Genomic DNA, 26,026 nt, shown 5'->3' with positions numbered 1-26,026 from the left:
GTTAGTTCTAAATAGCTCTATAAATATGAGACATTACTGGTTTTACGACTGTAGCCTTTAAACAAATAACTCGTCTATCTTCAACATGATTAATTATTTTAAACATTTAGGGTGAGATTGATTGTCAAAGGTGATTAAGCTGTTTTTATCTAATACTTTTTAATACAGGATTTGCAGTTTAATTAAGATGTTACTAGCCAGCTGTCTTTTACATGGAAGAAAATTTTCTCTTTGTATACTTGTTTAATTAACATTAGTTATAGGTATTGGATCCATTGAAGGCTTGCATTATAACACAGACGAAAAATATTAGTAGTTGAGTTCATAATTTTTTGTGTTTAAACCAAATGTTATAAACAAACTCATAAGTTCATTGTCATAGAGCTTATATGGGCAATTTCATCAGGTTTTTATTAATACTGATAGATCTCAAGGCACAGACTGGGATACTGTGCTGTAATTGGTGTCACTTTATGGTGCAGTGTAATCCTGTATAATATTCTTGTAATGTAATGAGAATTTGGAAATTGGGGAGGGGAAATATTTGTATAAACAAATACCACTTGCATTTCCCCTAAGTCCCAGCTTTTTTCAGATAGAGCATGTGTGCTTTTATTTTGATTTTTCCCTAGATGACAATAAGTAATTACAAAGACATCATTGTTTGTCTGTAGATTGATATGTGTGTGGAAATGTTAGTAAATGGAATACTGATTTAATTTACTGGATGCAGGTTTCTCATAGTTTCTTCTAATTAGCTTGTGTCTCTTGTTCCTGGAGTTAGTTTGTATGTAAACTGAATTTCTCATATAGCTGTTTATAGTCAAGATGTTTCCAGGAATTTCTTTGGGATAAAATCTTCCATTTTATTAAAAACATACTAGACAACAGTTGCTATGCTTGGGATATGTGATTTGATTTCCATTCAAGTTTCAAATATATTTCCTTAGAATTTAGAATCCAGTGAGCTTTACCTGTCTCATCTTCCTTAAATTCAGTTTCACATTCTGTTCCATTTTGTTTGTAGGTGCTCTCCCCACTTTCCTGGTTGCACAGTGGGACTTTTCCCACTGCTGCTGATGCCCAGATGGTCTCCTTGCAGGAGGAGCAGCCTCAGCCGTTCTGTGGGTGAGTAGAGGCCATTGGGATGGAGGCCTGGACAGTGGTGCCTCTCCTCCTACTTGCCCCTATTCTCTTCTTGCCAGGAGCCTGTGAATTCCTCTCAAACTCTGTCTATTTGGAATGCAGCATTTGCATTTCCCTCCAGTTTACAGGCATGGTGGCGGAGGTCTTTTGACAAAAGTTTTTATCTGAAGAAAAACTCTTAACAGCCTCCCAGTCATGTGGCAGTTCCAGGTTAGTCTGTTAACTGCAGTGAGAAAGAAGCATCCATTCCCATGGGCCTCTGTGTCTGTGATTCCTTCCATCAGAAATCTTGGTCACAAAGCTAAAAGACCACCAAATGTTACAGGTCATGGGTTGAATGTTTTCTGGTGCTTCCGCTGTTTCTTCCTCTTCCTCCTCGGTCTGTCACTGATGAAATCTGGAGTCATGCTTTGTTAGTAGGAATTGGTGGAGATGTGCAGGACTGCTAGTTAGCAATGGATGTGGGAAGAACCAACAAAACTTTCTATTTTTTTTAGGTTTTTTTTTTGTTTGTTTTTTTTTTTTTTTTTTTTTTTTTTTTTTTTTTTTTTTACAGTGGGGCTCCTGTAACCTGTATGTTTTTGGAGGTGACTAGCTAAAAGAAAATCATAGGTTGAAACAATATATTCAGTTCTGCTTCTTCTTGAAGACCAATTTCTTATCTTTCATCTGAAGTAGTTCAACAAGATACTTAATCACTGGTCATGAAGTTTTTCATGTTGGTTGGAAGTGGTGCTTTGAAATGGTGCTTGATTCAACAAGTTAGACAAGCTTTTTCAAACTATCAAGGTTTTGCTTTCCTTAAGTGGTGGGATTAAGTCACCTTCATGCTGAGCATTACTTTGTTAGCTAGGAGCTCCATTTAGGATTTGCATAATGCTGTCTTTAAAATAAACCAGTGCAGTTCAAAAGTCATATAGTAGCTGTTAGTACTAAATGGGCATCTGAAAGGTTCATATTCTCGAGATTTATTGACAATTATATGTTAAGGCATTTAGTAAATGGGTGCTTAAGTTTGTGGACCAGCACTAGATAATAATTTGTGGTGACTGCAAAGCTACCTAAATGAGAGTTTAAAGAAGGCAGTGGTAAAAGGACTATTGCCATTCCTTAGCATCTTCCATTACTTAAAATAAGCACCTCATATAGACAAAAAACATGTAAGCAAGCAAAGTAGAATAAGAGGAGACTTCTCAAGTAAATGTACTTTGAGATGGAGAAGGCTTTCATAGCATCTACATACGTATTTTTGTACTTTATGCAAAGTATTTATTTATTTCATCTTTTTAAGACAAGATAATTTATTAGACTGTTCATTTGCGTAATTAGATAGTACTCAATTTAGGCACTCAACATTTGAGTTGACTACTGTTTTATAGAATTCCATGTTATATACAAGGTTGTGGTCAATTAAAGTAGACTCAGTGAATTCTTATTCAGTAAGAAATGTTAAATTCAGATTAAAAACTAATGTATTGTTTAGAAAATGTGGTTAACTTGACTCATGTTCATTTGGAGCTTTTCTCATTTCAAGTTGTAGTTGATATGAAAACTTTGAAGAAATTTTGTCTTCAGTTTCTTGAAACTTTTTATGGCTGATGTTTCATTAATACTATCTTGATTGTACATTTCTTCTTGTTATCCTTTAGTTTTTCTCTATACTTTATTTTGTTAGGAAAAATCCTTCCAGAAAAATAATATCAGTTAGCATGTACTGTTTCAAGTGTTGCCCAGTCCAGTGTTAAGTAGTGTATTGCTGCTGTTGTATTAATGTTAGAAAATATAGGAGGTTAAAAAAAATCAATTACTGATAGCATCTAGGGTAGTAAATCATAACAGATACTATTTGGTGATGCTTGTGTCTTGTTCTTTTAATGAGTTCTGCAGACAGCTGTAGTACTGTTTTATATGTTAAATGATGAGCGGTGTTGGTGTTATAGTAAGAGTGGCTAAGTGGTGACTTACATTTTTTGTGTTTGTTTTTACATGTCTTGATCAAAAAAGTCACTTAATACTAGTTAGAGACTAAGCGTTATCAGTTCTCAAATTATTATTGTATAATTGTTTTTATCAGTCTTTTTGGTTGATATTACTACTGATTCTGGCTAATTGAATTATGTTTTAGACAGATGTAAGACTTGGGGAGGTGTGGGATACTCTTATCTGTTAAAGCTGACATGGTCAATGCACAAATACCACATCCACACAGTGAATGTAGCTATTTGGTGTCTGTGAAAGGAATGGTCTGTGTGTTAAATGTCTGATGTGAAGATTTTTAGAATTCCATTACACAATTATGTCTCTTTGCTCTGTGTGGAAAGACCTTTGTAGTATGAAGATACATACTAGATATTTGTCAGAAATGTATCTTAAAAACATTTTTCACTATTAGAATGAAGGCTGAAGGTGGTATGAAAATTGCCTTTGATTCATATATTTTCAACTTCACCATAAAAAACTTATCAGAGAGAGAAATGGTAGGTGTGTGCTTGTGTTTATCTGCAGTGTTTGACTTCTTAGCGAGCAAAAGGAGTGATTTCTGTTGCAGAGAAACTGATAGTGGGCAGGTGGCCAAAGCTGCTTTGGCTTGCTGAGACGCCACTGAGAAGCAGGATGCGGAGCGAGTCCAACTCAGGATTGTTTTGGGATATAAGTGAGCAAGCAGGTGTGCCAGCTTTCCCTCTGCTCCGTGCGAAGCCATGGTGCCAGCTGCCTGCAGCAGCGGTGTGGGCGGTCGGACACCTTCCCTGGCACTGCCTTCGGGTAGAGATCTGAGCTGTGGCGTTAATCCTCTTCTGTTTACTCTGCCTCGCACTAAGGGAGAATTTTCGCGTTTACCGCGTCACTGAATAAAAGCCATTTGCACAGTACGATACTCCTCCTCAACTTTATCACCTCGTCCACTCCTTTAAACTTCTCCCAAACTAGGCTTTTGTACATCTGATGGTAAATGTTCTTCGTAGCACAAGACCATTTTTTGACATTGATTTGACCTTGAGGCAGAATTGTGTCAGTCTTTTCAGCTGCCCAGTTAAACTGTCTGATATTCTAGTCAGCTCTGTGTATTTCGTGTCACTATCGTCATTAAAAATTGCAGTAGAAGTTAATTTGAATTTTTCTTCTCATTCGTGTGCTTTTATGGACAAACTGGATGAGTTCATTGCTTGTTTGGTTCTGGCAGTAACATTTAATGCAGAAAGCATATTCTTGGAGTAGGCGTGTGAAATGCAGCTGAGGGTTGCTTGTGGGGTGAAGGAGGCTCTGACCTGCATGCAGGTTTGTTTTGATGTGTTCTCAATTCACGGCTTCCAGCATGCTTCTGAGCACCACACTCTGTGCCAGGCTGATCAAAACATTGGCTTTTTCACCATCAGCTGCATCCTTTATTTCTTAGCTTCCTGTGGCTTCTGTGGTGCTGTTGATCCCGTCAGGAGGCCAAGCCAGGGAAGTTTGCACAAGGAATGCCTGCGGACAATGCCAATGATTCTCTCTATGCAGCTTTGCCTGTTTGAAGAACAGGATTATTCTCATTCTTTGCTGTGTTCTGCAGTTGTGCCTTTCCTCATGATCTATCAAACATAATTAACTCTTCCAAAATTTGTGGTACCCCTGAGTAACTCCTCTTTCTCCAGACAAAACCAGTGTTTCTTGTTCATTTGCTTTTAGCCACTTCAGTGGTGCTGCCCAAGGGAGACATTCTTGGTGTTCTCTGTAGGCCCAGTGCAATAGCAAATACCTTTTCTTTTGAATACAGTAGAGGTTTTTTTGATTGATCTTTATATTTGTTTCTTTCTCATCTGCATTTGTGGTGATGCCAAGAAATTAAAATATGACTGAACAGATTTGAATACTCTAGAAATATATGTATCAAAGAGACAGTAGCATGTTTTTTCTGTAGGTACAGGTCTGGTAGCTCTTTCTTTTTCCCAATTATCTTTATGCTTCTGATTTACTGTTAACAGTAATAGGACAAAAATCTACTAATATATTTCCTAGCTGTTATCAGTAGCAGCAGATATATGAATAATATTGTAGCAAATTCAATGATGATTTTAATGAGTGGATTTTCCATAATATCATAATGTTCTGGGTTATTTTTTTGTTCATATGCACACATGTGTGCGTGTTTGTATATATAAACAAACTAAACCTACAGACCCAGCTGACTAAAATTCATAATGTGATGCAGCACTGTTACATAACCTCTCTAAAGTAGCCCATTTCTTCTATATAATTTCAAAGAACAACTGCATGTACTTCCACTGTTGTGCCTAGTTCAGCATGGTCAGAAATACCTAGGGTAAACCAGTATGCTGGTGAGTAAAATACACTGGTAATGGTAATGGAATAGAGGTGGTGGATGTTTTACAGACATACCCCAAAGTTTAACAGTCTTAAATGAGTAATATAGCAATTGCTTTTTTTGTTGTTGTTATTGTAATAAATTATATTTAGCTTCATTTATTGTATAGTAATATTAAGGCAGGCTTCTGTGTGTGTAATGAAGCTGCTATATGGTGATGCTGAAGGGATTATATATCCAGGATTAAATATGTTTATGTTATAGGCCATGGGCATTTCCAGTTCTCTGAACCTCTGTTTGTATAAACAGATTGACAGTTTTATTGATTAACATTTGTCTCTGTACAAGATTTAATAATTTCTTTGCTTTCTTCCATCCTTGTAATATTAAACATTGTTTGTAGGTAACATTTGTTTACAATTTGAATTAGTAAAATTTTTTTCCGGGTGACTGTTTGTGTATTGCATTTACATTTGTACATATATTTTCTTTTGCTATTTATGTATGAAGAGCTGTTACTGGCCATGCATATGAATAATTTTGAAGCTTTGATTTTTATCATTAATCAGAAAATTATTGGCAAAAATGTTTAAATAAGATATAACTTTACAACACAGGAAAAATAATTCTAGGACAAAATGAAACTCTGAAGTAAAATGTAAAAAGGTAAATTAATCTGAATAAGATTCAAATGTAGAATTTTCTTTTTCTTTTGTACCGTTGTGGCTTGCTATTCCTAAAGAGTGGGAAAAAATAAAGACTATCTTGTTTGAAATTTTTGTTCAAAAATTTCAATTTTACTTGATATTAAGATGGTGACTTCTGGTATGAGCTTGGAAGCTTAGTTCAAGTAGGCTGATTTGATTATTCCCATATCCATAGAAACTCTAGCACTGTGTCCATGGGATGTTTATAGCCTCTGTTGCTGGATGCAACAAAGAAATAGTATACACATGGTGTAACATCCAGCCAATTATTGTGTACTCTTTGCTGTTTGCTTGTTTAGTATTACAGAAGGTATTTCCATACTTTTTTTTCTTTTAAAAACTTAGTTTTTACCATCTGATATCAAGGAACAGCCCTTCTTAGTTATCATTCTTGTCTGTTGCATTTTTGCTTTTTCAAAGAAATTGCTGTGCTTTATACTTCATTGGATTTGGGATTTTGCTTCTGCATTTGTACATGTGCATAGTTGCTTCCATTATATCATGCTGGTACTGTAACTAAACCCATAATGTAACAGGGAGGGTGCATTTAGTCTTAAAGTAGTCTCTTTCTTTTTCAGAGCTACAAATTAATTTTCTTGAAATCTGATGCAATTATGTCAAAAGCTTCCTTTTTAATTTATGCTTCTAAGGATCTCATTTATGAGCACTGCTTCTCTATGTATTCTCTTCTTACTACATTTTTTCTTGTATCAGCAATAATGAGTCTTAAGTCTGGTAGATTTGGGCTGGAACCAACAAGAAACTACTTCAAAAAAAGGTAAAAAGGAGTCCCAGCAGAAAGAAAATGACACAATTCTTAGTGTTTGTTGCCAGCTAGGAGTGTAAACTTACAGTGTTTTACTTGTTAGGGTGTGACTGCATGTGTTTACTCCTCTGCCATATGATCTCTAGGGACTAGCTTGTCATGTAAAGTCCTTACAATTAACTTACTTCTACTTTTTAAGAGCACAGTGTTTATTCCATGGTTGATGGAATACCTCAGGTGCATTACATAACCTTAACAACCTAGTTTTGTTTGTAATAGTTATGGCTTTTTTTCTGTCAATAAAAAGTTCATCAGGATTTAATTTCACATCATTTTGTGCTGTTCTGTGAAAATGTCTTTGTATGAAAACTGAGTTGACTTTCTTAGTTATATTGCTGGTGTTCTGCTGACTTTTTGAGGAGAGCAAATGTACAATTGCAGGCTTGCCTTGCAAGTTTGTTGCTGAACCACTATGGCAATTATAAAGTACTTATTAAAAATGTAGCATTTTAACACCCTTCTCTCACAAAACATGGTCCATATGTGTAAGCACAATGGATAACCTTGCTATCATGATACCAATGAAGTCAACAGAACCAGCAGCATCTAAAGTTGCCTGAATTTTGGTGGATTAGGCTGTTAGGGCACTGTTGTGGTTATTTTTGGTACAACTGTGCTGTGTATAACAACACACAAGTACACTGGGTGTTTAGTTCTCTGTATGTTAGTGACTATATCAGGACCCTGTTTGTGAAACATGCACCTGCACATTTCAAGTGCAAATTTCGCATTATTAGCCTCTCAGTTATATTATTGTCTCCAAAAGATATTTAAACCATTTTTGGGTTCTGTCTGTTCTATATCAAATCTTTCAAGCTAAGGATGAGTTCTAGTTTTTGTGCTTCAGTGTGTATACCTTTAAACATAGGTAAATGTACCTCTTAAAAGTCTTAAGAGGGTGGATGAGGTGTGTTTCCTTCTACTGTTTTGTTTCTTTTTTGCATGGTATGGTGCAGGACAAAAAGAAAAGACTATCTCACCTGCCCTGATCATTGCTGTACTCTTCTCCCGCATTCTTTGTGGCATTTTCTATGTGAGAGAGGTAGGGAGGGAGCAAATTACAGCTAGTGTTGAGATCATTTAGTGATTCAGATATTTTTGTTGCTGAACTTTAAACAGGTAAATTGAAGTGCTTTCTGCTGCATCTGCTTCTGGACAACTTAAAAGTAAAAACAACAAAGTGCAATCCCAGAGCAAATAATCAATTTAGTTTGTTTTTTTTTTTTTCTGTAAGGGTTTTGTATTAAGTACATTTTAATGTTCATGATTTAAAAAAAAAGATTCTGAAGAGCTCTGTACCTTAGATTTAACTTTGACATTGATGATTTTTGTACTTGGAGATAACCAGTACGGAATCTGTATTCATTATATGCTTTCTTTTACCAGCTGTCTTTTTAGTTTTTGATATGACATTATCTGTCAAAGTAGACATGGTTTATAGTTGGCCAGGATATAAACCATTCAAAAAATGTTTGCAAAAGTTCAGTAGAGATTTAAGAAAAAAACTTTCCTATCAGTGCGCTTTTGGACATGAGAAGGCAAGGGAAGATTTCATGCAGTCTTGTAACTCTGTGTTGTCAGGTGTAAGGATTGAAAGCAAGGACAGACTTTTGGGCTCTTTATTCTCCCCTCAAACTTGGACAGTGCATTGGAAGGAGGTTGTTTGAATTAAATGGAATAGGGATGGGATCTGAAGAAGAGGAGGGAGGAGTATGGAAGAGGGAGAGGGCTAGGCAGTTAAACATGAACTGAATGAATGATGCGGGAGACAGGATGGAATTTAGAAAGGAAGAACTAGAACAGTTGGGGGAGTGATAAGGGCTGATATTTGAAGAGGAGGTAGAGAAGGAAGATATGCAAAAGTTTTTGTTTTTGTACTTTGACTCTCTGCAATTCAAGCTTGGAATAATTGACAGATTTAATGTATTTACTATTTACTTACCAAGTTAGTTAGGTCTTGAGTCACTGTAATGGTGGTCCAGATAGAAATTAATGACTTCTGCTGCCTTACAAAGTATTATCACTAGAAAATATTTGCAAACATTGTAAAACTGTGATGAATTTAATAACTATCCTTCTTATTCATGCATTAATACAACTCCAAATTATGCATATTTGTATTCTATTCTAAAAATAAATGCAACTTCCTAACAGAAGTGTTGTCTCACAATTCCTTGAATTCGTGTGGTACATGTGGAGTTACATTCAAAAGGATCTGTAAATACATCATGTATTTTATATGTTTTTTATAGTCTTCCAGTTGCTGTCATGGAGTAAAATGTTTCTGCATTTAATTATTTACTAGGCAACAGTAGTGGGGCTTGGAAATGCATAAACTAATGTGGATAGAGTTAGTCTGGAAACTGAGTTGTTAGGGAAAACATTCTGCTGAAAGAAAATATGATATTTAACTAAATTCTAATTCTCTTTGAATATCTCAGAATAATCAGAAAGGGTTAATCTCTTAAAGAGCTGTACTTAAAGGTGGGTAAAGCTGTGTGCATTCTTGTGTGCAAGATAGGATACTATCTTGCAAGTTGACTTCTGAGGTTACCTTGTGCTAGTTTAGAATGGGAAAGACCTGCTTTTCTCCATAGGAGTTTGTATGGGACTGTGTTTTGGATTTCTGATTAAATAATTTTGATAACATACTGGTGTTTTAGGAATTGCTAAACAGCAATTTGGAGTTGAGGCCTTTTCTACTTCTCATGCTGCCCCAGCAGGCAGTTGTCTGGGGGTGCACGAGGGGGACAGCTGACCCCAACTGCCCAAAGAAATGTTCCACACCATACCACATCTGCTCAGCAACAAAGCATGGGGAGGAGAGGTTTGCCAGTACTGCCTCTTCTCTGGGACTGGCTGGAGTTCAATAGGTTGGCTGTTGATGAGAAGTTGTGGGATTTTTGCATCATTTGTGGTGGTTTGGTTTTGTTTTTCTTTGAGGAGTTTTGTTTTTCTTTTTATACTACTCCTTCTTCCTTATTAAGCTGTCTTTATCTCAACCCATGAGTTTTTGCATTTTTGCCCTTCCAATTCTCTCCCATCCCCAGTGGTGGGTGGGTAGTGAGCCAGCAGCTGTGTGGTACTTGAACTGCCTACTGGGATTAAACCATGACATAAACCTTCACAAATGAGCTGAACTTATCAAAATGAAGCCCTGAAAAGTTTGGCTGATCGTCTGCTGAATGTTTTGAGTTAATATGAAGTAGTAATCTAATCACTCACATGCTTTCAAGATCTGCCAGTGGCATGTTGTATAGATTCCTCTATACATGCTTTAAGGGTTTGCTTGCTTATTTGGCGACTTCACCATATTTACATTAGGTTTGACATTTTGCTTCTCTATTTCACTTTGACTTCTTATTCTGGAATCTAAAGTATTACAGAAATTATTTGTTTGATACTACTGCTCATGAAGCTGAATCACTGTAGTGAAGTTGAGACTGCAGTGAGCCTGCTGCAGTTGAAATTTTTCTGCTCCACACATACTTATTGAAAAGATGATGTTTGGGTGTTGTTTAATATGCATATTATTTGGTTTTTAATATACAAGATTCTAGTGTCTTGTCACTATGTCCTCAGTATATTTTCTTTTAAAGTCCAAGCAGTAATTATTTTCTGTTTAAAAATAAAATTTAACAAAAGATTTTAACTTCAAATGAGAAAAAAAAGGATTCAGTATTCTTGTTCCTCAGTAGTGCATTCACCATTTAGTCTCATTTAATTGATGCATAAAAATACAAATATATTAATTAATACACTAGTTATGTTGCATTAAATATTCTAATAATGTTTAAATATATTATATATAAAGAAAATCAGTACTTGAAATCTCTTAAAGATACAGAGGTATTAAAAATATACCAAAATAGTTTGCATTTTGCACCACTGTAAAATAGATCATTTTTTTTACCTAACTGTAAAATGATAGTGTTATTGAAGAACAGAAGTTATGTAGCTATAGCATCTGAGCCTTGTTAGCATAACAAATGTCACCCACTTACTGTTGGCCACTGTACAACTTTATTTTCAGAATGATTACTGCAGTGCTATGTTTTGTAATAATAGCTGCATCCACAATTGGAACATCTATATGACTGGTATTACAGGGCAAACACAGAGCTGTGGCTATGGGCATGAATGCAAGTGTATTTGTTTTAATCCAGTGTTTGTCACAACCAAGTCTTTTTTGGAAGCAAAGGCTTTGTAGTGGAAATGAAAAGTATTTCTTTTTGAAAATCTCGCACTCTTAATGTTGAGTTCTTAGAAGAAGAGAAAATGTTACTGCAGGCTAGTCATTTGTGTTGCTAAACAGTGTAAGTGTAAATAATATGTATCTGTCTAGTTATTTTGTGTGGTCATTTTGATTTACCACAACATGTGGTAAACCTCAAATGTAATCAAAAGTTTGTGATAGCTGAACTGTGGTTATTAGTGAAGGTGGGTGTGTTTAGATGGAAAAATGTAGCCTGTTGTATGGAAGTTTAGTATGTTGGGACTGGCCTCCTACTTGAGCTGTGTAAACATGGCTGTGGTCTTTTCAGACCCATCTGGACAGGAGCATCTGAAGAGGGGCTGCAGTGAGTGAAGATGCAGGACATGGTAACTCCTAGACTGTGCCACCCTTCAGGGTGTCGGGCTTTTTGCTTGGAAACAAATGAGCTTCTAGGATAGCTTACATTTATATTAAATATTTAGGGACAAATTAATCTAGGAGTTAAGGGGAAGAGTACTATTGTTTCTCCTCAGCTGTTATTCAGTCCAGCACACACCCAGCACACCCTCCTGAAGTACTAGAAATAGCAATGCTGAGATGAGAGGGAAGGTTGTCATATCTCACTCTAATGCTTCTGGCACTTAAATCAAGTCAGTGAATTATTGAAGAACATATGTTAACTCTAGGAGGAAGCTTATTGGCACATTAGTGTCTATATGGCTCTCTCAACTAATGAATTAAGCTAAGTTCAGGGTTAATCTTTAGATCAAGGGCAGAAAAGAGTATCTGATCTGACTCTCTGGAGATTATATTGCATGCCAAAACTGTGAAGGGTGGATGACAAAATACTAGGCAGGATTGTTTCTTTCATAGCCCAAACAAGCTGAAGTTCCTAATAAAAATAATAAATACGTCTCTACAAACAGAGCAGTAAATGTAGTGAAGTGCTCTGAACATTTCCTCTTCTTTATTCAGGATTTGTCTACTACAGGTAAAGTTGAATTCAGGTCACAGTTTCAGAGATGAGGAGTACATAAACTCCCCACTGCAGTAGCAATTTGTGGACAATATTAATTTCTATTTTTTGCAGTGCATAAGCCTGTGCTACTCCTGCATGCTTGAACAGCTTCAGGAGACATAACTGAGATAGATGGAGGATAAAAACTGAATGCAAGGTTAAAAATACATGTCTTTGAACTTTATTTTATAACATTTGCTGGCCATAAACTTCTAGCTCCAAAGTAAAATAATTAAAGATTTTGAAGTTTCTGTTTGGCCGTTGCCAATGATGAGATGAAAAACCCACCCTAAAATGCTTTACTTATGCTAAATAGTATATACTATTTTACTATACTAAAATGCTCCACTGGGGCAATATGTTACTAGTTTGTAGAGGCTGTTTTGCCCTCGTGAGAAGCTGATCGGGACGGAAGCGTGCCTGTGGCGGGTAGGAGCGGTGGTGTGTAGCGCCAGGGGCTGGCGGTGCGGGGCGGGTGGCGAGCCGGCAGTGTGCCCTGGCGGTGCGGGGCGGATGGCGAGCCGGCAGTGTGCCCTGGCGGTGCGGGGCGGGTGGCGAGCCGGCAGTGTGCCCTGGCGGTGCGGATGGCGAGCCGGCAGTGTGCCCTGGCGGTGCGGGTGGCGAGCCGGCAGTGTGCCCTGGCGGTGCGGGGCGGATGGCGAGCCGGCAGTGTGCCCTGGCGGCGGCGGTGGCCAACTACAGCCCGGGCTGCGGGAGCAGCGCTTCCAGCCCGCGCTGCTGCGCAACCTCGGCATCCCTCCTGCCACAGCTCTGTCTCGGAAAGAGCAGGGGAACCCCGTCTACAACCAGGAGACATTTTGTTCTGTCTAAAGAAAAGGAATTGGAATAAGGAAAAGGAAGAGTTGATGCTGTTTTCAGCGGCCTTGTATTTGGCCGCAGAGAAGATGTAGGTAGGTGCAGCAACAAGGTGCACAGTGGAATAATGTGAAGCATCAGACATCAGCTGCAACAAAACCGTGCCAAATACATGGTGGGATGTGGCAGGGATAAACTTCCCCGAGAGGAAGTGGAATTGCCATCCTCAGGGCTGTCTGAACTCACCTGGATCTGAGCAGTTGACTAGCATAAGCTTTGCTCAGAGCTGGGGTGGGGAGGGGTGACCAGATGACCTTATGATGTATGGCTGGACTAGAATTACTCTGCAGTTGGCAGACTTGAAAATCCTCACCGAAAGTGGTAGAACATCTCAGACTTGCCTCAAAAGTTCTGAAAGTACTTGCCATGGGGAAAATGCTCAGAAATTTGTCTTAGTGGCACCATTCTTGAGAGCAGTTCTGGACTACTTATTACCTGAAAGGGTTTGTTTTTCTCTTTCTGTATGTGATGTCAGTTGGAACTGATAATTTCTGTGAGACATAAATATATCACAAGGTGGTACCTATGAAGCATTAATATATTACATAACCTGATTGGTTTAGCTGCTGTCTAAATCTCCTATGTCTTTATTCCTAGGATGCATTTGAGATAGCTTGCAAATTTACGCACTGAGCTCTCCCTACTGGGACAGTTGTTGGCTCTTCTACCTTTTCTTAGAAACATCTCCCTTCTCAAAATATATGTTTAGGAGTGATTAACCAAAACGTGTTTTCTTCCGTTCTTGTTTTGTTCTGATTAGAATAGCATGATTCTAGCGAACTCTCTAACTACATATAGGTCTATAGTCTAGGCATAATGGTTAATTTAACGAAGAGAAATGGATACATGATGCTTTGGTTTAGACTGAATTTTGCCTACCAAGAACTGAGTGAACTGGAATTGCTTTGTAAAACATTAATTCACAACTACTTGCCAGTGAGTGAATAGTGAATATGCATCTGTGTGACCTTCTTTTCAACTGAATCTAGTCAAGGATGACTACTTCAATGCAATTTTTCTATGGAAGAAAAACTTGTCCATTTTTTTCTTAAATACTCAGAATTTTTAGCAGCTGTAAAGCATTTTCAGATACATACTAAAAAGTTGGGATTTTGTTTGGTTTGAGTGCAATAGGTTTTTTTGTAGCACCTAAGAATCTTGACTGAAAAAAGGATCATGTGTTACACAAAGCATGATATCACATATAGAACAAGTTCCCTTGCACTTTGAAGAAATTGTGTTGCTAAAAAGTATGGTAAACTGGGGAGTGAAACAATCAAAATAGCTTGTCTGAATTTACTGAAATCATGAGTAGAAACTCAATCCAGTTAAATGTGGTCCTGAAATTTGGTCCTAAATCTTCAGGACTTTCTGTTCATTGGAGTATCCTTTCTCTACATGTTATGTGTCTCTTGGATTCAATACTTCATTGTTAAATAAGCGTTTCCATTCCTCTGGTCATGTTTTTGTTGATTTTCTTCTCTTTTTGTGATGCATTTTTTTAAATTTGGTTTTGGGTGATTTTTTTGTTTGGTTTTTTTTGTTAGGGTGTAGGGAATGGCTTTGTGGGGTTTTGTTGTCTGGGGTTTGTTTGTTTTTAAGTCTGCACTCTTAGTTACCACATTGTAATGCACAGAACAAGAGAGAGTATGAATCCATACAAGTATTTTAAAGTCCTTTTTAAGTCAAGCAGCTAAGGCAATTTATGCTAAGTGAATATTTGTTCTTAAATCTTGCCACATAAATATTTCATTTTGTAAGACAATCTTTCTACATTTCATGAATGGTGCATTTACAGTTTATTTAAGCTTATACTGTCCACTCTTATGTGATCTAACTCTTGCTTCTTTTTGTGGCATAATAGAAGTCATAGCTGAACTTGACATTTACTGAGCTAAATTTTTATTTTTTAACTTTTTTCCTGAAGTAGTCAATGCCTAAATATATTATTTTAAAATATCTTAAAATCCACAGCATAATTCAAGAAATCATGTGAAATGGGAGAAGACCAGTTTGTTAAAGGTGATAATTAAAATCCTGCTTTGTAGGACATTAGTAGGTTAAGTGCAAGAGATTTATTCAACTGAGCTTTGTTTCCTTTTAAACATTCACAGATCATACTACGTGGGGAGGGTGTGCATGTAGTAAGAAATTTTAAATAAAATTTTTAACTTTCTTCTATTGTATTTCAATTATTCTTTCTTTTTATGCTGGTGAGATCCTGAAGGCATGTTTTACAAGGCGTGCAGGTGACAGAATTGACATTGTTGCATTGATGTATCAGTGTTACTTAATCTCTTCTTTCCTGCTTGGTTATATCACAGAGACTTCGGATAAATGTTAGTAAGTCTTGATCCAGATTTCCATGAAAGCAAGTACTTACTCTGTATTGAGAAAGTGCATTCATTGCATAGTTTGGATGACAGATTAGAGCAGAACAGAATTGTTTGATTGGCAGCAGTAATACTTACGTTTTGAGTATTTGAGTATACTCAAGCATGTTTTGCACCTTCTTCTTTTTGTTTAAAAAAAGTTAATTTTGAGTTGTGCTAACAAAAAGTCTCCTTTAAAACTTACCTCATTAATATTGCTTTTGTTAGCAATTAACACCTACAACTGCTTTAACTAAAGACCTGTTTTTTTTTCATTTTTTCTCATTTATTTCTGTTGCTGCTGCTTTACTTGTGAGGACTTGTGCTGTTCACTGAGGTGTACCGTGGAGGACATATCTTAAGTGACATGTGAGATACCTCATCATGTAATACTAGATTTTATTCTCTCTGCTGTCTTTTCCCAGCCAAGCAGGGGAAAAGAGTGAAATCTCTGCTTTGAGATGTGTAAGCATCAGTGGTTGTGGTATTTAATAAGGATTTTTGGTGGCTTTTGCTTTCTGCTGTTATCTTGTTGAATGTCAACAGGATTTCCTGGTTAGCACAGCTCAGGCTTTGTTCAATTCTGCAATGCTTGGCCCCTATATGAAAGAATAAATTCTCAGCCTTGGGATTTCTTTAATATATTGTGTGAGTTTATAGGATCAGTGCAGTATCATGGTTGTAAGGATCATTGCATCTTCTGACAAAAAAAATTCTTAGTGTTTGCTAGTAACCTCAACTCCTTTCTTCTAGTTTCAAGCACGCAGAACTTTCATTTTGTTCACAATGGCTCTCAACTAAAATTCTGGTCTTGCTGCTCACATTGCCTATCAGGGTGTGTTTGTGAGGCAGAATCCACTGTCAATTGTAGCATGAGAGTGTACAGAGCCAGTTTCTTCCTTGGGACACTCCGTAGATATTGTTTAAAATTCCATTTGCTGTCTTCCCCCTCCTAGAGTTTTTCCAGGCTTGACAGGGAGTCTGTCCTCACCAAATACAACATTGGTGTCTCTTGACTGTTTTAAGGATACTAATAACTTTTGTGGATAATGTGCCACCTTCATACTTGACCAATTTATTGATAAGCCAATTTATTAATGCCTTGTCTCTGATCATGGACCCACATACTCTGTAATGTGTGCTGCAAACCTTTATAAGTAGGATTAATGTACACTGATGTCTTCAGTGCTGTGCACTGTACTGAGTTTGATCTAAAAATTGAATGGCTTTGGAGGAGACTGAATCCCAAACTTGTGCAAAGGGGTGCCATCATAGGAATCTTGCTGGAAATAATAATTTGCTTCACTTGGGAAGTGCAACTGTATCTGCAGTTTCCTGGCAGTAGCTTCTTCCATGTTGCATAATGTTCCGCAATGGTATGTAACCTGCATTTTAGTGCTTGTAAATTTAATCTGCATTCAAGGTTTAGCCAAACTGCTCCAAGAGATTATACTAATCTAAAGCTTTTACATCTGAATTTCCTAGTTTGTCCTTTTATCAATTGTGTCATGGAAGTTGCTGTGCCACAAATATGCTTTTCCTTAGTCTTTAAGAGAAGTTAATATTTTGTATTAAGGTAGATTTTTACACAAAACAAGTGTGTTGCTGTGTATTGTACTGATGGAGATGTACAATAGGAAAGACAGGTTGGAAAAGATGTGAAATAAGTGAAATAAGTAGCATTTGAGGTTTACTTTAAAGAGGACATAAGCAATAAGTGGATTACTTAAAAGGAGAGGTCAATGAAGAAGAAAGAGTAAGAAAAGTGGAGGGCAGAGAATCGAAAAAAATGTCTGAGCCAGAATGATTTGTGATACTTTTTGGTAGTTATGATTTAAAAAAAAAAAAAATTAAACAATACACTTGGAGAAAAAGCAGATCACCATGCTTGCAAACCTCAAGATCATTCCCCTTTAAGCTGCTTTTGGAAACAAACTTTCCAGGTGGTTAATACACAACTGTATGTTTCAAATGAGATCAGAAACTAAATCTAATTAAAGAACATTGCAGCCAACAGCATTCTGAAACTGAGAGATTATTTTTATATATTTGGCATAGGTTTATTGGTCTTTTTCCAGACTTGCTGTCTTTTGTTTGTTGTACAAGGTGTTGGCTTTGATCCAGTTTAAAACAGAGGGGTCCAAGTTTAATGGCTACTGAAGTCAGCAAAATACTTGTACTAGTGTTAACAGAAGCTCAGTACTGTGTGAACTCTGACTTTCTACTTCTTTGTAGTTTTGACATTTAATTATCTCTGTGCGGTGTTGATGCTTTAAGGTAGAATAAGGGATGCTGCAAGAGGGTGGTGATATGTAGTAGCATTTAGTGGTGGACTTGAAGCTGTATTTAATTGGTATCGTCAAATATTTTATTTATGTACCTGCATACCCATATGCAGGCACCTGTTTAGTGACAATCTGAGGAATAAACTCTATGGATATTGCATGATTCTCTGTCTTAAAAGTAATCTGGCTTCTTACATTTTGTGCAGCAGTACTGCAGAGCAAAACAAACTTCTCATACTGTGATTTCTTGTGGTCTTACTATTTGTGAGAGCTGGTTATGAATCCATGTGCACATGTATTGCACACATGCCATCCCCCCACCATCCCTGAGACATGTAGGTATTTCTGGTTAGGATACTGCATAGTTTGAAAGCAGGACAAGTAAGATGATTCTCAAATTTCCAGGTGTCTATTTATTTTTCCAAGCAGTTCTCAAAAAACTTTGGTCAAGCTGTCTTCTCAAGCTTAAATTGTCTGGATCTTAGAATAAAATTAAAATTTCTTGTGCTTCTTTTGTCTTGTTGCTATTTTTCCCAACAGATACTTTGGTTTTACTTTTGTATTTGTGTGAATGACAGTTGTAAAAATGCAGAAACACATTCAAACTAGCACTGACAATAGGTATTGCAAACAGGAGCTTGCAATTCAGTGGAATTCCTTGCGTGATTTTTAGATGCTTTATTTAATTTTATTTTACCTAGTGCAAATGTTCTCTGGAGTCAAGAAAGCACAGCTTCTACTATAATTACTTATTCCATATTTTTATATGGAATATGAGAAGTTGCCTTCAGTGTAAGAAACCAAGAACAGAGTGCTTTAGCTTCTTTTACATTGGAGTCTTCTGATAAGCTGCTTATTTCTGCATTTTGCATTTTAAGTGTCAAATGTGGCAGTTTATTAGAAGACTTTGCCTTGAGAGAAAAGATAATGTTTTATGTGGAATATACACCATTTCTGTGTTCAGTGAAATGCTCCTCACTAGAGTTTTGTTAAGTGTCATTTCTCAGAAAAAAATAGATCTGGTGAGAACCAATATCTACTTTTTCTTGAGGATTGAGCTGTTTAAATTCCTTCAGGTTGACAATTTCTCTTCTATTTGGAAATGTTGTAAAAAGTTTGTGGAATCTCTTCACTGCAAGGCACTAAGAATTTCTGCATTAGAATTCTTTCTGTCAGTATTGATTTCCCCTAAAATTATAATGTCCCCTTTTTGCTTTGCTGTCATATTTCTTATTATAGGTAGAGTTGTTTTCTGTTGTCCTAGGTAATGCATGGAAATGTTAATCAATAATGATGTAGGTTTGGTAACTGATAAGTAACAAAGGAACAGTTAGTTGGCATTAAAACTCATTCTGGGGACACAAACTTAACAGAAATGTTAACGTTAAAAGAGAAATAAAGGACAAAAGCAAAAATTTTGGAAGATCTCTGGTTGTATGGAAAATCTTGTATCATGAAAATGTGTTTAAATTCTAAATTAGAGAGGTTATTTTTTGAAGGGCCTAGGAAGAAGCTAACCCAGAGAAGTCAAGAGAGATGGACCGTAGCAGTTGGAGTGTGAAAATGTCTTGAAACACTGTGGCATTGGCCTTCTCCATTGAAAGCGGTCACTTTTTTTTTGCCTAAAAGAAGGAAAACTATGCTTCTTTTTGTAGTTTCTGACTACTGTGGTATTTTAGGTTACTAAAGAGAAGACCAAAATATTGAACAGGGTTGATTTTCCTAATATCATGCATCTTGAATATTCTTGTAAAAGAATTTTAAAAACACATGGTTAAGCCTCTAATAAAGATACAGAGGTTAAGCTGGTAGGAGACAGAGGTTCTTTGAACACACCTGGGAAAGCTAGTTTGCATACTGGAGTTTACTTGCCAGAAGTGTCTTAAAGCATTTAGGTCCTTCTTTTACTGTGCGTGGGCTTGGGGTTGTGGGTTTTGGTGGGGCTTTTTAACATTAGTAATTATCACAGAGAACTAAAAGAAATCACATGCCTTAAATTTATTTGTATTAACAAAGCAAAGCAGTAAGGGCAGACAGGAGTTGATTCAGTTTTGCCAACAACAAAAATTGCATTTCTTTGAATATCAAACCTGTCATTTCTAAGTTAATATTTACAAGTCTGTTGCTTTTGTTAATCAACTCTAAAAACTGATTGCCCTTTCTGCTGCTCAGTTTCAGTTGCTAGCTTTATACATATGTGAATTCTTATTATTTGTAAACTCATGTATATATTTTCATTATAATTTGCATTTATTGCAAATGCAAGTGCTTCCTAAGTCCTTGTTCTGCTTATGTTTTTAGACTTCAAGTAAGAAGCAAAGATTAATTTGATACTTTAGTCTGGGTGTGATTATGTGGTAGAGTAAGTTGTTTGGTGCTCTGTCACCAGAAGACACAAGGAAAAACGACGCACCACAGCTTTGGTCACCATGAAGAGACTAATTTATTTTTTCTGACTCCAATCATTTATAGTTCTCAAAAGGTGCCAGTGGATTGGAAGGTGAACGTGCCACCTCTCCAACGACACTGGACAAACTACCAGTCCATCAAATCTCTCCGCCTCTGAAAGAATGCAAAACAATAGGTTGTTTACAGAAAGTTGCGTGAGAAAGTTCTCTACAAGAATGTAAATTCAGAAGGCTTTAGAAAATCCTAAGAAATCAGGGCGACAGTGCTCCTTACATCCTGAGCTGCCTCCAGAGGTTTGTCCATTGGGAGGTATACAGCGTGTCCTCAAATTCAAATCCTTTTCTCCTTGTCACATCAATCTGTGCATTACAGTGCTTCTCCTTCAGTGAATATTTGTGATTATTTCTCCAGATATCAGCTAGGCTCATTATTTTCTTAACCTGCATTAAGCAGAATTGTTCCAAATAGTTGTGCTTTATCATTACTTTGGTACTCATTCAACATTACCTTTGGTTTTGCAGATGAATATACTGTTGCAATAAGTAATACTTTCTGCTTTAATTACATCTGCTACTGGTGTATTTTTTTGTAAGTCATCAAAGTATATGCAGTTTATACTGATTATAAATCTAGTATTTCCATTTTTGGTTTATTCCCAGAATGATTTGGCATTCTTCAAAGTCCTAACTTCCTAGGTGAGACTATTTCCTACTGTTTACATACTCTTTCTTTGAAAATTCCAGTTGATTTGCCAATATAAAGATGGAGCACTAGTAGGAGTAGTACCATTCATCCAGCATAATAGACTTTCTTATATAAAGAAATTACAATGTACAATGTTATTCCAGCCGTGTCAATATTGAATACATTTTTAAATGTTATCTTTCAATAGAAGCAACACAGCTGTAATTCTGACTACAGCTATCTGCTCATTTCTCCAACTAACCTCTGAAGGATTTTCACTGCTGAAGTTTATAGGTGCTTTATTTCTATTGAAAGCAGTGCAGTTAGCAGTAGAAATGGATCCTGTCCCAGGGATGGCACAGCTTCCTGTGTTCTGTGCAGTGGGCTGGGCTCAATCCTTCATGTACAGTTCTGTCAGCTAACGCTATCCATTATTGATTTGGATTAACTTGTTGCTGTCAAGCTAATACATATTTATTGAAAGCAAGTTTTGAATGAAATGGAAGAAAAGTAACATTTCTTTTGAGTTTTCAAGACCTGATTTTTTCTAAGCATAACAGAGGAATGCTGTGGGCTGGGAGGTCTGAACCCAAATGCAACTACTGCTACAAATACCATTAGTTTTATAGAACTTGCATTTCCATTTAAATGCAGGTGTTTGACAGATCCTCATTGAGTCTGCTAGCTCTTTCTTTGGAAGACATCAGTTTGGGGTCAGGATTGTTTGTGATTCTGGTGTGGTGTTATTTGGGGTCTGTTTGTTTGTTTGTTTTGAATTGCCACCTTTATTTTTAATATTGCCAGTATATACAAAAAAAAAAATAGTTCAGGAAATGGAATTACAATTTTGTAATAGCTTTGCTATCTACCCAAAAGGGATTATTGACTTCTTGACTGTAGCTGTCTCACGTGATGTAACCCATTTTTCTGGCTATTTTGTCCTCAAAATGGAAAATCTTTGGCAAATGTGTAGTGAATACTGTGTTGCAATATGCATATCAATGAATGGATGTTTCTTAAAACTGGTATCTGTGACTGTCTTTTTGTGTGTGACTTGTTTTAACCCAGGTTAGTTCCAGGCTGCTATGTTACTGATTAGGCTATAATGTGGGTGAGACAGGTTGCCCCACTGTGTAGTACATTAAATGTGGAACATCAGTATGCTGGGAAGTGTAGCAAGACTCATTTAGAAAATAGAATGGATTTTAAATAAAGTTCAGTTTTAGGTAAAAGGTCAGTCTCTCGTTCACTTTTTTATTTGTAGCAGTTCATCCATATACAGTACTGTGCATATTGTATGTGTTAATCTCATTTTTTAATCTACTATAACTGTCCTTTTGATTCTTGAAAATCCTTTTTGGTATTTTGCATTCCAATATCGATCCCCGTCTGTCTGACTGCTTCAGCTGGGTAATCAGTTTTCTTGTTTATCCCTAATCCTTTTAATATTTCCTTCCTGCCGCTGTATAACAGTATAGTATGCCTATTGTTTGGAATGTATCACAATGGTGACTGTAAGACTGTATAATAAAAGTGACTGTGTTTTAGCCTAGATTTCACAAAAATGGTTTACAGTGAAACAAAAATGCAAAGCTGAACACGTGCCTTCAAAGTACGTGTGCCAACTGTAGTGCATTGCTTTGTTCAGTCATGCAAAATGTTCATCTTTGTAAACCATATCCTATTCAGAACTGCTCAGAAAAATGAAATATGAAGCTTGCTATTTCAAAGTGCTTCTTATTCTGTGTTCTTTGTATGGACCTAACAGAAAAAAAAGTTATTCCCTCAATCTCTGTGTATATCTATATGCATATGTATTAAAAGTTTGACTTTAAAGAATCAACTGTAGAACCATTTAATTATCTCAATGGAAACATTTGGACCGGAGAAATACTAATTTCTCTTTAGTCATCTCCTTCAATAAAACATTCTGCCCTTGTTTCTATGGTGACTGAGTAACAGCATCATATGAAGTTCTGATAAAATGATAAAAATTCCTCCCTGAAATGGTTTCCTCAGAAGCATGGATCTGTTCCATTTCACCTGAAGAATGAGAAAACCCTCCCATCCCTGTCAGGGATTTTCTTCTCTGTTTCTCCCACACCATATTATATCCTAACATCCTTTCACTGTCCTAACCAATGTTTTAACTGTTCTGCTTTTCTCATTAAATCAACTTGGCATGTACTTACTCTGCATGTCAAAGCAGAGCATGCAAACATAATGAAGGAAAAGAATTTGATACAGAGGTGAAAGCAAAGTGTCTAATTTTTCTTAAGGAGCTATTTTTATTTCCATGCTGCTTTGGTATTAACAAAGATGGTGAGGGTTGGTTTGGCTTGGTTGGATCTACTTTAACAAAATAAATGGAAAATGCCTGAGATCCAGACTTCCTATATTCAGTGACTGTCTTAATAAAAACATATCTAACTACTAGTACCCAGTTTGAGTACTGCATAAACCTTTCAGGAAGGTAAAGAAGCTGCCTTCTCTCAAAGAAAGCATTGGTTGCAGCGTAAGTGCTTCAGTAACTTGCTATTTTACCTCCACTTCCCCCTAATAACTTTTTACAGTCATGGGAAGTATAATTTTAAAAATACATTGTAGTTTTTTATATGGAGAAACTTTGTTACAAAGTTCTGGGTTTATGGCTGTTGCTTTATGATAGACACTTTCTAAAGTTAATGGAAAGAAAAAACCCAAATCCATATTTTGATTTCTTATTAATATTTTATCCTTTGAAGGTTGTTCTCCTCCTCCTCATGCATTTTATAACAACTATGCTGTGGTTGCAATGAAAAGTCTGTTTGAATGTTGTTATGCCTCAGCTTCCGAGATGCTCAACTTCCCTGTGCACTTCTGAGATGAAAGTGAGAATTTTTTTTGAGACATCCTAACTTTTTAAGTGAATGATCCCTGTTTTAATAATAAAGCACACCATGCATTGTCTCTTATTTAACTATTATTTTTCAATTATTATTTTTGTAACTTAGGTTATTCTTAATAATTGTAGGGTGTACTCTCTCATGTGCTCAATAACAGCAAGTTCTTCTTCCAGGCTCTTAACAAAGTAAAAGTAAGCCTGAACCTTCAGACCTACAGAAAGTAAAGTTTGTCTTGAAATGAAAAACTTCTGCCAGCAGTAATTTATATCTAGAAATAACCCTGTCACTGGTAAACTGAAGAACTTTATTTGAAATTATCTCCATGGCTGCCTTTTAGAGTAGGTATTAAGTTTGTTTCCAAGGCTAGAAGTCTTATTTGGAATTCATCAAAATGTTAGTTTTCCTGTCTGGATTGTGTTCCATTTATTAAGAATGTTATATTTCCGGCTACATTTCTGAATTTCTTAAGAAAATTGTCTGTCTCAGAATAGATAGTTTGCAAAAGCTTGATTGATCCAGACTCTTCCTTTATCTCTGTAGAGATTCTTTGTTGGCTCAGGCTGATGAGATGTCAGGGATACCAGAACACTTCCAGCTTCGGTAGTGTTTGATGAAAGGCTAATAAAGAGAATGTGTCCCACAGAGAAACCTCATCAGAAAACCAACCAATATTTTCTGTTCTTTGTGTTGCTACTTGAAATGCTGCTTTTTTGAACATAAAGGCATGACTTGCAGCCAACTATGTTTTTCTTAATTAATTGTAGGTTATCAGTTCAAACTTCTATCAGAATGCATCCCTGAAAAGTGATTGTTCTCCTTATTAATGATTGGGGTATTTTTTTAAAGTACATATTGAAATGAGATTAAGTTTTACGCTATAGGAATTTTACTGTCTCCACAAGCAGTTAAGGTTCTACGAAATTCTTCTTGCAAAGGAATTTGCACTGTGGGTGAGAACAATGTGACACATGTATCTTGTATAATCTGTTTGTTAAGATGCCCTATTATTCAGGAATATGTATATATTTGGTTCATAGTAAGTCATACATATAGTCTCATGTATAGTTCTCCCTTTCCTCAAAGGCCAAATTCTTTAGGTTCACAACAGTACTTTGAAAAATGAAGTTCTCCTGTTCCTGGACACATATAATATTTATTTGTTTATATTCTGTTTATTATCAAAATGGATTTTAAGTCCTGATGCATTGTTTGACTGTGAAGATGTTGATCACGATGAACCTGATTTGTGTAATAGTCAGTAGCTTAAAACATCCAGGGGACAGGTTGGTGGTTTGTAGTGTATGTGTCTATGTGACAGAAAGGCAGTAGGCTCTTGTGAATCTACTTTGGTCTGCTGAGAAGCTGCTTTGAAACAGTCTGTCTGGTGTGTAAAAGGGACAAAGTAGCAGAAATAGCACTGGTGAGTGATTTCAAAGGGTTTTTTTGTGGAATACAGCTTGGCATTACCCTGCTATCTGTCTTTCGAGGCTGTTGGTGTATTTTTAATTATTTTGTTCTTACACAGGTTTTTTTTTTTTTTTTATATTCCTTTGTAAGGAGTGGAAGTGTTTGTTAATAAAGGAAAAAAGCTATTAAACAGTTCTTGTTTGATGAAATCTTAAATAGCTGTATAGATTGAAATTTAATCAGGAATTCTGCTAAAGCAGTGACATTTATGGCTGTATTAATGTTTATAATATATTTTGAGAACAGATTAAATTTTGATGCCTTCCTCCAAGTAATGAAAAGGTAGAACTAGTTTAGTGTAATGAATCTCTGTGGATAGAAAAGATTTTGTAATTTGCTGAGATAAAAAAAGGAAACCTTGAGACTTTTCTGAATGGCTGCTTAGAAATAATGTCTTTTATCCAAACTTAGTGTCAAAATGAGGAGCCCACAGCAGGTTGTACTGAAATGCAGTAAAACTGAACTCCCATCTTATTCCATTGCAGTGAATTCTGGACTTGGAGAGCAATTACACTAGCATGATGCTAGCTGATTAAAGCTTTAACTAACAAGTAGTAATGCTACACCAGGAGCTGCTGGATTTTCATGTTTTAGATAAAGATGATGTTCAAGGAAACACTTTATATACTGCTGACCACACATCGTTTTAGTCAGTAGCTGCATTCCATAAAGAAAAACGACATCGAAATCAAGAAACAAATTGTGACATAGCTTGCAAAATTTGCTTAACCTGCTTTTGACTCTGCTGTGGGCTAGAGTTTGGGAAGCAGAAAGAGAATTGTCCATTGATTGATCCAGCCTGGGTGAATATATTTGACTTTCCTGTTTCTCA

The 26,026-nt window shown here is 36.4% G+C and overlaps 1 protein-coding gene across 4 annotated transcripts in view; it reads left to right on the top strand.

Annotated features, from left to right (window-relative positions):
• The window catches only part of CRIM1 (cysteine rich transmembrane BMP regulator 1), a 173,758-nt gene that overhangs the window by 55,552 nt on the left and 92,180 nt on the right, over nucleotides 1–26,026 (top strand). For 2 of the 4 annotated variants that reach the window (XM_068185334.1, XM_068185333.1), the window contains exon 2: nucleotides 1,028–1,128. The exons of the other annotated variants lie outside the window; for them this stretch is intronic. In XM_068185334.1, coding sequence (XP_068041435.1) covers nucleotides 1,080–1,128 — 49 coding nt within the window. In that variant the 5' untranslated portion in view covers nucleotides 1,028–1,079. The remainder of the gene's footprint in view (nucleotides 1–1,027; nucleotides 1,129–26,026) is intronic. 4 annotated transcript variants of the gene reach the window in all.

This window comes from Anomalospiza imberbis, chromosome 3, assembly GCF_031753505.1.
Source record: "Anomalospiza imberbis isolate Cuckoo-Finch-1a 21T00152 chromosome 3, ASM3175350v1, whole genome shotgun sequence".
NCBI lineage: Eukaryota > Metazoa > Chordata > Aves > Passeriformes > Viduidae > Anomalospiza > Anomalospiza imberbis.
This window is presented reverse-complemented; position numbering and strand designations above follow the sequence as displayed.